Source organism: Lynx canadensis, chromosome D1, assembly GCF_007474595.2.
Source record: "Lynx canadensis isolate LIC74 chromosome D1, mLynCan4.pri.v2, whole genome shotgun sequence".
Classification (NCBI taxonomy): Eukaryota; Metazoa; Chordata; class Mammalia; order Carnivora; family Felidae; genus Lynx; species Lynx canadensis.
The window spans coordinates 108,385,014-108,396,505 of record NC_044312.2 but is presented as its reverse complement, the minus strand read 5'-3'; the positions used below and the strand labels follow the sequence as shown (position 1 = coordinate 108,396,505).

The 11,492-nt window shown below is 58.0% G+C and overlaps 2 protein-coding genes across 5 annotated transcripts; one reads left to right on the top strand and one right to left on the bottom strand.

The window, feature by feature from the left end:
* The first annotated feature begins 794 nt into the window (after positions 1 to 794).
* Positions 795 to 2,170, top strand: GPHA2 (glycoprotein hormone subunit alpha 2). The gene is made up of 4 exons (XM_030333849.1): positions 795 to 932; positions 1,285 to 1,387; positions 1,550 to 1,734; positions 1,849 to 2,170. The coding sequence occupies exons 1-4, from the start codon at positions 795 to 797 to the stop codon at positions 1,948 to 1,950; spliced, it is 528 nt and encodes a 175-aa protein (XP_030189709.1). The 3' UTR covers positions 1,951 to 2,170.
* A 16-nt stretch (positions 2,171 to 2,186) lies between these two features.
* On the bottom strand, positions 2,187 to 10,398 carry PPP2R5B (protein phosphatase 2 regulatory subunit B'beta). Of its 4 annotated transcripts, none has more exons than XM_030332032.2 (14): positions 10,056 to 10,394; positions 9,168 to 9,619; positions 8,215 to 8,411; positions 7,499 to 7,600; positions 7,273 to 7,365; positions 7,016 to 7,146; positions 5,865 to 5,924; positions 5,656 to 5,764; positions 5,051 to 5,104; positions 4,928 to 4,978; positions 4,685 to 4,804; positions 3,686 to 3,813; positions 3,350 to 3,451; positions 2,187 to 2,975 (listed from the first exon to the last, which is right to left on the bottom strand). In XM_030332032.2, the coding sequence occupies exons 2-14, from the start codon at positions 9,364 to 9,366 to the stop codon at positions 2,828 to 2,830; spliced, it is 1,494 nt and encodes a 497-aa protein (XP_030187892.1). In that variant the 5' UTR covers positions 9,367 to 9,619; positions 10,056 to 10,394; the 3' UTR covers positions 2,187 to 2,827. The 4 variants fall into 4 exon arrangements, with proteins under 4 accessions (XP_030187892.1, XP_030187890.1, XP_030187891.1 ...); XM_030332031.2 differs by lacking the exon at positions 2,187 to 2,975 and adding an exon at positions 2,982 to 3,241 and having other exon boundaries at positions 10,056 to 10,398; XM_030332030.2 differs by having other exon boundaries at positions 4,928 to 5,104; positions 10,056 to 10,395.
* Between the last annotated feature and the right edge of the window lie 1,094 nt (positions 10,399 to 11,492).

The window sequence follows — 11,492 nt, the reverse complement described above, 5'->3', positions numbered from 1 at the left end:
TGGCCCTGGGGTGTAAGGGGCCAAATCACCATAGGCTTCTTCCTGATGTCCTGCAGCTACTGCTGATGGGGAGCTTTTCCAACTTGCCACATTCTTGCCCCAAGTGTAATTTAGCACCATGTGTGGATGGCAGATTTAGCCTGATGTTAACTAGCTGTGTGACTTTTAGTTGCTTTCCTTCTCGAAGACTTAGCTGCTTTACCTGTAAGACCAGAGCCAGAGCTGGACTAAACAATGGGATTTACTGGGGTTGACAGCTCCAGACTGTTCTAGGAGTCAGGACCCTGTCATTCCAGGAACTAAGGGGATCCCCACTCTGTGGCTGACCCCCAGGATGAGAAGTCATCCACCTGACCGTGAAAGTGAAGCTCTAAAGATGGACTTAGAACCCTCCGTTCCCCCCAACTCTGCCACCAAGCATATCTCAGGAGGCCCTGACTGGGGTCATTTCCCTTGTCCCTCTGCAGTGGCTAAAGGATAACCTGGGAGGAGCTTAGGAGCTTTAAGTTCGGGGTGGCAAGGCCCTGAACAGGGGAATGTCCTGTCCACGGTCACACGGCAAAGAAGAGAACCCTCAGCCCACAACTCGGCCCGGTCTTGAGCCCTCTCTCCCCAGCTGCCTACAAGCCACCCATTCCGCCAGTCGGTGGGCTTTTTCCCACATCTCACTTCCCCCAGCCCTGGACCTCAGACAGCAGAAAGCGGCAGAAGCCATTCTCTGAGGACCGCACCTCAGAGAAGAGCTGGATCTCCCAGGTGGGATTTGCTCTAAGGCCTCTGGCAGGGAGGCAGGCATGAAAGCTGATCCCCGAGAGGGCGTGGCTCCAGAAAGCTGGCAAATAAAAATCCGGAGAGCCAGCACCGTCTGGAGACCCACAGAGGACCTGAGGAACCCGCTCGGCAAGCCACTCAGTTCCTGGGCCTTGGAAGTGGTAAGCCTCCTGAGGCAGGAGGAGCCCGGGGAGGACCTGGGGACTGCGAGTGGGGCAGATGGAGGGAGGCAGATGTTTGTGCTCCGAGGGTAGAAGAAATTCCAGGGGAGAATCACTGCAGCGAGCTGACAGCTGCTCACACTCCCACCCAGCAAGAGAGACCCCCAGGCAGACACACACATGCGCCCAAAGACGGATACAGGGAAAAGACAGCCCCGCTCACAGGCTTGCCTCACCCCAAGCAGAAAGAGCGGCCCAACCCTGGCTCATTCACCTGGAGGCACACAGTAAAGAGCCCCGCCTCCCACCCGCACGCTGATCTAGAGCCCGCTCTTCACCCGCTGTGTTTCAGATACCCATGGCATCCCCCCACATGCTGCTCCTCTGCCTGCTGGTCCTGGCAGTCACCGAAGGCTGGGGTCGGCAGGTGGCCATCCCAGGCTGCCACTTGCACCGTGAGTAACCCCGGGAACAGAAAGCTGGGTGGGAGCAAACAGCTGATGGACTGGACCGAAGGTCAGGCAGCACCCTCAGTGGACCCCCCCTGAGGTTCCCGCAACAGGAGCTAGGCGAGGCTTTGCAGAGGCTCCGTCTGCCACTTGCCCGTCTCCTTCTAGCCTTCAACGTGACAGTGCGAAGTGACCGCCAAGGTACCTGCCAGGGCTCCCATGTGGCACAGGCTTGTGTGGGACACTGTGAGTCTAGCGCCTTCCCTTCCCGGTACTCTGTGCTGGTGGCCAGTGGCTATCGACATAACGTCACCTCTGTCTCTCAGTGCTGTACCATCAGTGGCCTGAAGAAGGTGAGAAGGCCTAGCCCAGTAGTGGCTCATTGGGGGTGGGGAGAGACCAGAGGAGATGGGGATCTAAGATGGCCCAAGGAAGGCGAATGGAACATGGACCCCCTTCTCCCACAGGTAAAGGTGCAGCTGCAGTGTGGGGGGGACCGGAGGGAGGAGCTGGAGATCTTCACGGCCAGGGCTTGCCAGTGTGACATGTGTCGCCTCTCGCGCTACTAGCCCCTCCCTTCCCTTCCTCCTTCCCCTTGGTCAGAGGGTTTGAGTTGGAGTATATCCCAAATATCCTGAGCCTCGTTGAGGACAACAGCTCCAGCTCTCTTAAGAGTCCGTGATTGTCACCTCCAGAGAAGAGGGGAGTTTCTCTCTCTCCCCTGCCTCTGCCTGGCCTCGTAACCAGCCTATCTAATCATTTCACTCCATTCTTTGTCCCTACCCCTAAATAAAGCAAGCAATTCTCAAGTTTCTCTCTTTATTAAGTCTACCCCCAGGCAGGGGAAGGGGGACAGACCATGGTAACTGTGACCCCCCCCCACCCTAGAACACGGGGAATCTCTTCTGCCTATGCCCTCACCCCTCCCCCTGCCCAATAAATAAAAAGGGGACAAGGAAGTACAGGGTGAGGGAGAGGAGGGAAAGAAAATGCCCCAGGCCCAGGACAGCGTCTGTGTTGGGGGTGAGCTGGGGAGAATAAATAGACCATGGATCCCATGGTGGGGTGAGGAAGGACCTCGTGCTGGCACGAGGCAGGGCAGGCAAGGGGCTAAGTGCCCTTGCTCTAGGCAGGAGCCGGGGTGGGAACCTGCCTGCAGTCTGGAGCCCAGCTTTGCGGGGCAGGTGCAGTCCCTGATGGCAGCTTCCTGGTCAAGCCTGCCCTGGTCGAGTCCTGCCACAAAGGCCTGAGAGTTCTGTTGCCAGGACCACCATCTCTCCTCCTCTCCCCATAGCAAAAGCTGCCCATGCCAGGCCAGGCAGGGAGCCCTCCAGGCCCGCTCTGGCAAGGCCAGGGGTAGGTGTGTGTCTCTCTGGGCCCCTGGGCAGGAGAGGGGATGGAGGGACTGAGAGCTCCGAATTTAGCTCTTCCCCTTCTAGGGGATCTCTAGCTCTGACCCCCACTGGTGGCCACCTGGGGTGTAAGCCGCTGGAGGGGGGCCTCTTTGGCCCCTTGGGTCCCCTGTAACCGGCGTAGCCGTAGCTCCTCCAGGCCTTGCCATAGCTCCTGACGCTCCCGGGCCTTCTGCTGCTCCCTGGGGAGAGAGGGTGAGGCAGCTCCCATACCCGGGCCGCTCTATAGTCCAGCCTCCCTTACCACCACCCCCACTGTAAAGGGGCTGTATGGGAACCTTCCACTTAGGGCAGAGGGCATTGGGAAACTGGCCCCGGTCTGCGGTGGTGAAGCTGAAGGGGAGGAAGCTCCATACCTGGAAGGACGTGGGAGCACGACTGGAGGAGGCAGTGGGGGGCTGGGCGTGGATGGCCCGGCACTTGGCAGGAACACAGGGACACTAAACATCTGATCAGATAGGGTGTGGGGCCGTCCTCTTAGGCTCCCTCCAACCACGAGGAGCTAGCTCCTTCCTGCTTTTTTCCCCTCTCCCCCCATGCCCAGCCCGACACTCACTGCTGCTTCTCTAGCTTGTAGGAGGCTGTGAGCTCATCAAACAGCTTTCCATTCATCTCCATGAATGTCTTGAGCACATTGTAGATCAGAGATACGATGGTTCTTAGCAGGGTCCAGCGAAGGGGGAGGGGAAGAGAAGAACTTCAGTTAGGCGCCACCTCCCTCTCTAGGACTCTGCCTGTCCCAGACAGCATGCAGCCGTGAACACCACAGGCACTGCTCTCTCCCTGCCCCCTTTACCATCCCTGACCCTCTCCAGCTAGGAGTCATCCCACATCTGGACTGGCCGACCCTGGAACCAGCTTCTGTGGGGTGGGTCAAGGCCTGGGCACTCACTGATTCCAGTGTTCCTTAGAGACTTGGTAGAGGGTCCCAAACACAGCAGGCAGCACAGTGTGGCAGTTGTCCTCAATGAGGCTCAGGATATACTCGTTGTTCCAGAAATACAGAGCCCGCTCTGCAACCTGGGGGCAGGGCAGCAAGGTGGCAGAGTGGGCGCCTGGTAATGGCTTCCCTGCGTGTGCCAGGGCCCGGTGTCCACCCCCACCTCAAAACCCAGGGAGCTCTGCCTCAGCTCATCTGACCCACTGGAGGAGGCAACGCAGTGAGGAGAAAAGAACACTGGGTTTGGAGTCCAACGCTCAGGGTTGAATCCTAGCTCCACTACACATGGGACGTATGACCTAGGGTGAGGCGTTTAACCTCTCAGCCTCAGTTTTCTCATCTGTAAAATGGGGCTCATAATAGCTCTCTCCCCCCACCCGGGGCTGCTGTAACCATCAAATGAGGTGTTTAATAAATTTAAGTACCAGAGTCACTGTGAGAAGAACTGACTTCCACCAGATTGAGGCTCATAAGATTGAGGGAGACAGTCTGCACACACGTGCAGGAAAAGAGCAGTTATGGCCAGCCTGAGAAGTGGAACCGCCTGGCTGTGCCCTGGAGTGGGACTGATGAAATCAAAAGCCACTAAGAAGAGGGAGCAGGGATAACAACCCATTCTGGAGCACACTGCAGCTTACGAAACAGGTTTGCACTACGTAGTTCTCAGACCTCATCACCATCTGGGGAGGAGATCCCTGTGGTCCCCTTCACAGATGAGGAAGCTTCGTCAGATTCAAGTGGCGGAGTGATTGCCTGTGACCCCTTAGCCCCTCGGGAGTACAGCTGAAGCCTGACCCTAGGTCTCCTGACCTGAAGTCCAGCATCTCCCCGTCACCAGACCCTGGAGGGTCCAGAGGAGACACTGAGGGCGCAGGGAGCGGTGTTTGTTCGACTAGCCAGCCCTCCTAGTCCCTACCCTGGCTCCCACTCTTACCTGTTCAGACCCCATACCTGGAAATGGGGGCTAGACACACAGCGGGCCACCTGCTTGAAGAGGGGTTCCTGGATCTTCACAAACTGGGAAGGCTCGATGACATCAAGAATCTCTTCCATCTCCCCCAGAAACATCACCTGGAGGTAGGGACACAGGACACGGCAGTTCCCATCTCCCCCCCCCCACACGCATTTGACCGCCCTCCAGAAACAGCCCTCCTGATCCCTCCCCCTGGTGGGCATCAAAGCCCTTCTTCGTACCTCCTTCTGGGTACAGGTTTTTGGCCAGTATTTGAGCAGCCCCCGGATCACCTGTGGGAGTTGAGGCAGAGAGGAGTCAGACCTGCAGGGGTGGGGCCTGCCTTGCCCCCCAGAGGTACTCACGTGCTCTGTCAAAGTGGCGTCTTTCTCCAGGAACTGCACCACACAGTATGCCAGCTGAGGGGGGGGAGGCGGGTGGGTGGAGAGAAGGAGGACTGGGGTCAGGAGGGGACCAGGACGGGAGGCCAGATGTCTGCTCACTTACTGTGTCTACTCTCTCATTACTAAACGTTTATTGACTGACTACCTATGATGTGCCAGACACCGTGCTCTGTGTGCAGGGACATAACCGTGTTCACCCAGGAGGAACATTCAGCACACCAGTCCTTATACATTTTACAAAAGCTTCCATAATTGAAATCTGTATCACAATCTGTGGGACCGTGGCAAGAGAAGAGTTTAATCCTGCCTAGGGCAGGTCAGAGGGAAAGGGCTGGGAAGTCTTCACAGAGCTGATGTCTGAGATCAGCCTTAAAGCGTCATGGAAATTCTCGAAGGTAGACGGAACAGAATTAGTAAAGGAAAAGGAGGTAAGGGAGGGAGGATCCCATGAGTTCAGGACTTAGTGTGTGGCTGGAGCAAAATGTTGGGCTGACCCGGATGACCGGATGGCTGCCCTGACTGTGTCAGGATCTCTCTGCTGTGGCAGGGCCAGGCCTGGGCCTCACCTGGGCATGAAAGACAGACAGTGACTTGACAGAGTGCAGGGGAATCAGGACCCGGACCAGGAACTGCTTGTGCTCGGTCTTCAGGGGCAGCGCAAAGCCATTGATGATGCTGAGGTGGGGGCAGAAGAGAGGAGGAGGGCTCAGAAGACCGGGCCTCAGTCTTTCCTCCCAGAATCCTGATGCTCCGGCTGAGGCCCAGAGAGAATCACCTTCCTAAGATCTCCAGCAGCTCAGCCACACCATTGAAGTGCTCGAGTTCATAGATGAACCTGCAAGAGAAAGAGAAGGATGCGGAAGGGCTCAGAGAGATCGGAGCAGGCCCAGCCCCTTCTCAGCTATCCTGCCTGCCACCCCATCCTGCACACTAATCCAACTGTCTCCCAACCCAGAGGCTGAGCTCCCTTCCCAACACCCCAAACCACGCCCCACTGAGATCCACACCCACAGGTGAATCACCCTCCTCAGCCCAACCGCTGGTGCTCAAACCTCTCTTCTAGGAAGCATTCCAACTCTTCTCTTTCTCCCCCAGACCCTAATTCTCATTTTCTGGCCCCCCATCCAGTCAGCAGGCACCCAGGCTGCATCCTTCACTCTTCATGCCTTTCAACCCAATGAATAACAGACACTAAGAGCATCTAGTCTGTGCTATGGACTTCTCAAAATGATCCTGAGAGATAGGGTTTATTAAATCCATTAAACAGATAAATCGAGGCTCGGCAGTTTGATGACACCCGCCCCAAAGTTAATAAGCAGGATTATTATTGAACTACAACTCCTGGAGGACGGGGATCAGGTCTCACCCATTCTGTAGCTAATAACAACAAGAACAAATGTTTCAGCCTTGGTCAAGGAGCTATATGCTGTGTGCTTTGGAAGCACTGCCTTGTTTCATCGTGATGACTGTCCCTGGGTTAGTGTAGCTAGCATTCCCATTTTAGAGATGGGAGAACCTAAATGATTCGCCCACAGTCACCCAAACATTTGAACCAAACTCAAAACAGGCCACCTAGCTCCAAAGCCAATCTCAACTCCTTCCTACCCTTGTCCAGACCCATGGGGCCCCCTGATGCCCAGTGGGCATCATTGCTCAATACACATTTGCAGAAAGAATCTCTTCATTTGGGTCTTTATGGTCCAGCACAATAAAGATCAAAAGATTTGGATCCTAGGCTCCTAGGCTCCCGGGACTGACCGGGTCCCTGCAAACTACTTCATCTCCCTTAGCCTCTATTTTTTTCATCTGTAAAATGGAAATAAATACCCTTTCCCTGCTGACCTCACGGGAGCCTTTGCCTCTGTCTTCTCCCCTGCAGCTCCCCTCCCTCCCCAGGTCTCAGCTGGGCAGGCAGCAGGCACCCACCGGAGGAAGATGTGGCTGCACTGTTTGCGGATGTAGGCCCGGAGCCCCAGGAACTTGCCATAGACCCGGTGCAGGATGGTCTTGAGGTACTCACGCTCCCGGGGGTCCTCACTATCAAATAGCTCCAGGAGCTGGGGGACCCAGGGTCAGGGGTCAGGGGAGAGGCCAAGCCCAGGTTGCTCCCATCCTATCCCCACACCCCTCAGAGAGCCTGCCCCTGTCCCATGGCACCACCCGGCCTGGGCTCCCCACTTCACCATCAGGACAAACTTTTGATCCACATATCTCTTGGCCACAGAGGGTTGGAAGTCTGGGCTCTCCAAGAAACGCAGGAAAAACTCATATACCAGCTGAGAGAGGGGAAAGACAAAAAGGTGACTTCAGGAACAGCCTCCCTCCTCCCCCTACCCGCCCTCTGCCAGTCTAGGAGGCCATCCCCCCCTCTACTGAAACTCAGCTCCCTGCCTTCCCCAGCCCCCGTACCTGCAGATGTGGCCAGGAAGGCTCAAGGTTGGGCTCATCCTCTTCAGGATCAAATTCAGGGTTCTCACTGGGTGGCAGGGTCCGGAAGATATTCACTGAGATCTGAAGGGCAGGGGCAGGGTTCTTTTAGGAAGAGCCCTCGAAGGCAGAAAAGCCAGGAGGTCCCTTATCCAAAGGTCTAACGAGCCTCAGCACCTGCCCCGGCAAGCAATTCACTCCTCAGCAATCATGACCTGAACATATGGAAGCCCTGGGTTGGGGGCTGGGGACCCAGGGATAAACAAGTCACATCCCTGCCCTCTATCGGGTACCGGAGTCCAGCGGGGATGACAAGATGTTAAGCAATAAGGTCTACGGACATCCTAGTCAGCAGAAAAGGAGGTGTCTAGCCTGGACACGGAGACGCTTCTCTTCACTGAGAAGAGGCTGCACCTGAGCTAGGCCATGGCAACAAGGGACACGATGGGAGTGCACGCCAGGCGTCAGGAGAGCATAAGCGAAAGTGCAGGGTGGGACAGGCCCAGGAGGCACCGAGGGACCTACACTGGCCAGATGCAGCAGGGCTGCGGGGAGGAGGGGAGGAAGATATAGGCCCTGAAGCTAAGCCAAAGAGCATGGGGTTATCCTTTGCAGAAAAAGGGGACCACAGGCAGGTCAGTAGGGTTCCATGTCCCCCAAGCCCTCCCCCAGAGGCCGGGAGCCAGGCAGGTGCTTACCATGCGGATGATGTCAGGGTAGACAGGCTCAATGAGGACCCCCCGGGTGCTCCCCACACACTCCACCAGCTCATTGAGCGCTGCCCGCTTCACCTCCTTCCCCTTCAGGTCAGCCACACAGTCCAAGAAGTCAAACATCACCCCACATTGGGCCAGCTTCCGGCTCAACAGCTCGTGCAGCTCAGAGGCTGGCACATCTGGGGAGAAGGGAGGGGGCTGAGCCTGCGCGCCGGTTACCACAGCTCTGGGCATGGACGAACCTTCCTAATCCATAGAGCAGCCTCCCCCTGCCCCCAGCCCCAATGCTCGTGTCATCCTCCACTCTTTGCAGACAGCAAATGCCTCCTGTCCCACCCTCCATTCCTGCAGGATAAAGGAGCTGCTTCTCTTCCTAACCCAGGCTCAGAGAGCAGGATGGCCTGACTCAAAGCAAGGTAAGAGACCCTGGATGCCCGGGCTTGCCACGGGTGCCCAAAACAACCATGCCACCCTTTCATAGGTGGCACTCTGTTCTAAGAGCCAGAGATGAGAAGGAGGGTGGGTGCTGAGGATCTCCAGGGTACCCTCTGGCTCAGCCAGTCGAGCCCCGTGGCCCAGAGGTGAGGACCCTACGTGGTGATCACAGGGAGCTGTGCTGAGCACCTGCTCCAGGACCCTGGCAGTAGCCTCCTGGAACCCAGACTGTGGGCCCCACCCTCGGCCATGGTCTGCCCCCCCAGGGTGGTGCCACTTCCAGATGCCCCACCTCCAAGGATGACAGGCCAGTCAGGCTATGCGTCAGCAGAGGGCTGGAGCGCTGGGGGTGGGGGTCATCTCCAGTGCTGGAGTCCCCAGCCCAGAAGAAGCCATCTAAACCCTCTGATCACAGCGGCCAGCTGCTTCTCACTACCCGCTGCAGCATCGCTTGCCCGCTCTGGGACTCGGGTACCCTGGCAGCCAGCCGCAGGGCTCACCTTTGAGCAGGGGCAGTGGAGTGAGCTCTTGCTGGTTGCTCTGATAGCGGAACTGAGAGGAGCTGTGGGAGCGTCGGGGCCGGGCCCTGCGGAGGGAACGGCGGGAGAAGCCGTCCACCTTGTCGGGTGGGGGCACAGGCGACAGCCCAGGGGAAGAGGGGCTGGTGGGGGTGCTCGCAGGGGGCAGCTTTGTCTCCATGGTGGCCAGGCGGTGGGTCAAGCCTTCAGGGCCCCTGGGGTTCCCTCTGGGCCCGGAGGATGCCGAATGAGGTGAGGCTGACTAACTTGGGCCCATCCTGGGGCGGGGGGGGGCACACAACCACAGTCTGGGCCCCCCCCCAGGGCCTTCGGCAACTGCCCAGTCCTGGGGGGCAGCAGAGTAGAGAGGAGGATGGCTCAGGCCTCAGGTCCTGGGGTTCCCGAAGAGTCCAGTTAGAGTTCCCACCCTGGTTCTTTTGAAAATGAAGTCAAGGCAGAGACATCAGCAAGAGAGACAGAGAGAGCCTGTCAGTTCTTCCCAGAAAGACCGCGTGTGCGGCTGCTCCAGTCTTCTATTCCCTCCTACCTTTGCCCAGACCCTAAATACAGGTGCAGCCCATTCCCACAGGAGCATAGCCCACCTTCTCCTAGACCTAAAGGCCCCAGGCTCCAAAACAATCCCTCTCCAGTCCCTACCCAGAATGGGGAAACCCCATCCTCATCCCTGGCCCCTAACAGCATGGGGCCCCCTTCTGCTCCACTAATACAGGCCACCAGCGACTTCCCCAAGAATGGGGTCCCTAATCCCACACACCCCCCTCCCTCCTAAAACCTGGCATCCTTCCCCACCCCACCTCCTCCTTCCTTGCCCCGCAAATCTCATCTGCCTCCCGGTGCGGGGACACTCACTTCTCAGAAGCCCAGACTTCCGTCCCCGACCACAGGGGACTGCGGGTGGGGAGGGGGCGGCCGATCAGGGCTCCTTCGCAGAGGTTCCGCTCCGGGCGCTGGCGCTGGGTGGCGGCGCTCCCGGGTTCTCTCTTCGGCTCCGGAGGGGCCGGAGCATGCCCCCAGCTCAGCCCCCGGTCGGGGTGCGGACGGCTGGCATGCTCTGGGCTGACCCGAGCAGCGCGCGGACCTCTCCTCAAGTCGTGGGACCCGACCCAGCACGACGCGACGCCGCGGGAGCCCCGGCTCTGGGCGCACCGGCACCCGCCGCCCAGCTGCTCAGGATGACATCAAGTCACCTCCCCCCGCCCGGCCCGCACCTCCCCGAGGGCTGGGTAGTTGCGGGGGGGGGGGGGGGGGGCTGCGTCAGGATGTTCCCGGGGGCCGCTGGGAGATGTAGTCCCCGCACCAATTAAAGGGGGCTGCCGGAGCAAAGGGGTAGTGCCTGCACGGTCCTGGGGTCAAAGCTTAAGCAGAGCGGGATGACGTCCAGTTGGGGCTAGGCTCCCGGGTTCTAGAAGGGAGACTACCTGGGAAGAGAGGACTCAGGAGTCTGCATCGAGAAGCTGGGGGTGATGTTGGGACCCTGGCAGGAAAGAGGCCCGATCCTCTACCAGAAGCAAAGATTTGGCCTGCTCCCTCTGTGCTCCAGGCATTTCACCCCCATGGGAATCCCACCCTCACCCCAGAATGGCAGGACACTCGAGAACCCGCTAGGAAACTGGCACTGAACTGGTTAATAATCTGCAGTGAGCAAGAGGCTGCTGGGAGAGGTGTGGTGCATTCAAGACTGCTGGGAAATGCAGTCCGTCCTCAGGCCTGCAGTCCCCCTCCCGTCCTTTGCTGTCTGTGGTGACATCATGGTCTGGGGTTTAAAGGGCCAGCCTTGGAATGGCAAAGCATCAGAACAGAAGGTGCTGCCTGGCGCTGCCACCCCACCCCAGGCAAGCTGGCCTCCCTGGACAGACCTCCCTTAGCCCCTCTGGGCCCTAAGATGTGCTAGTGGGGTCTCTTGTTCAAAACCTTACTGTAGGTATCCAAGGTACAGGTGGGATTTCAAAAGTTTGGCATTCTGGCCAAAAGTTCCTGGCCTGCAGTCCTGGGTCTCCTTCTTAGGACCCTAGACCCCAACACTCTTTTATTTCTCTGAACTCCATCCCCTACACTGCACTGTGAAATCTCCACCCAGAAGTTTTGCCTGGATGAACAACTAACCGGTCCATGTAAGCAGCAGCAATGGGCAATAAGAATGGACACCGAGGTCAGGGAGGGGACTGGGGCAATTTTCAGAGTCTTCTCATTCTGCCTTATACCTTAGCAGCCATCTTCCCTGCTACAGAGGGAGCCCGGGTGCCCACCTGCTGGTGCAACAGAAAGCAAAGCCCATGGATTAGCCAG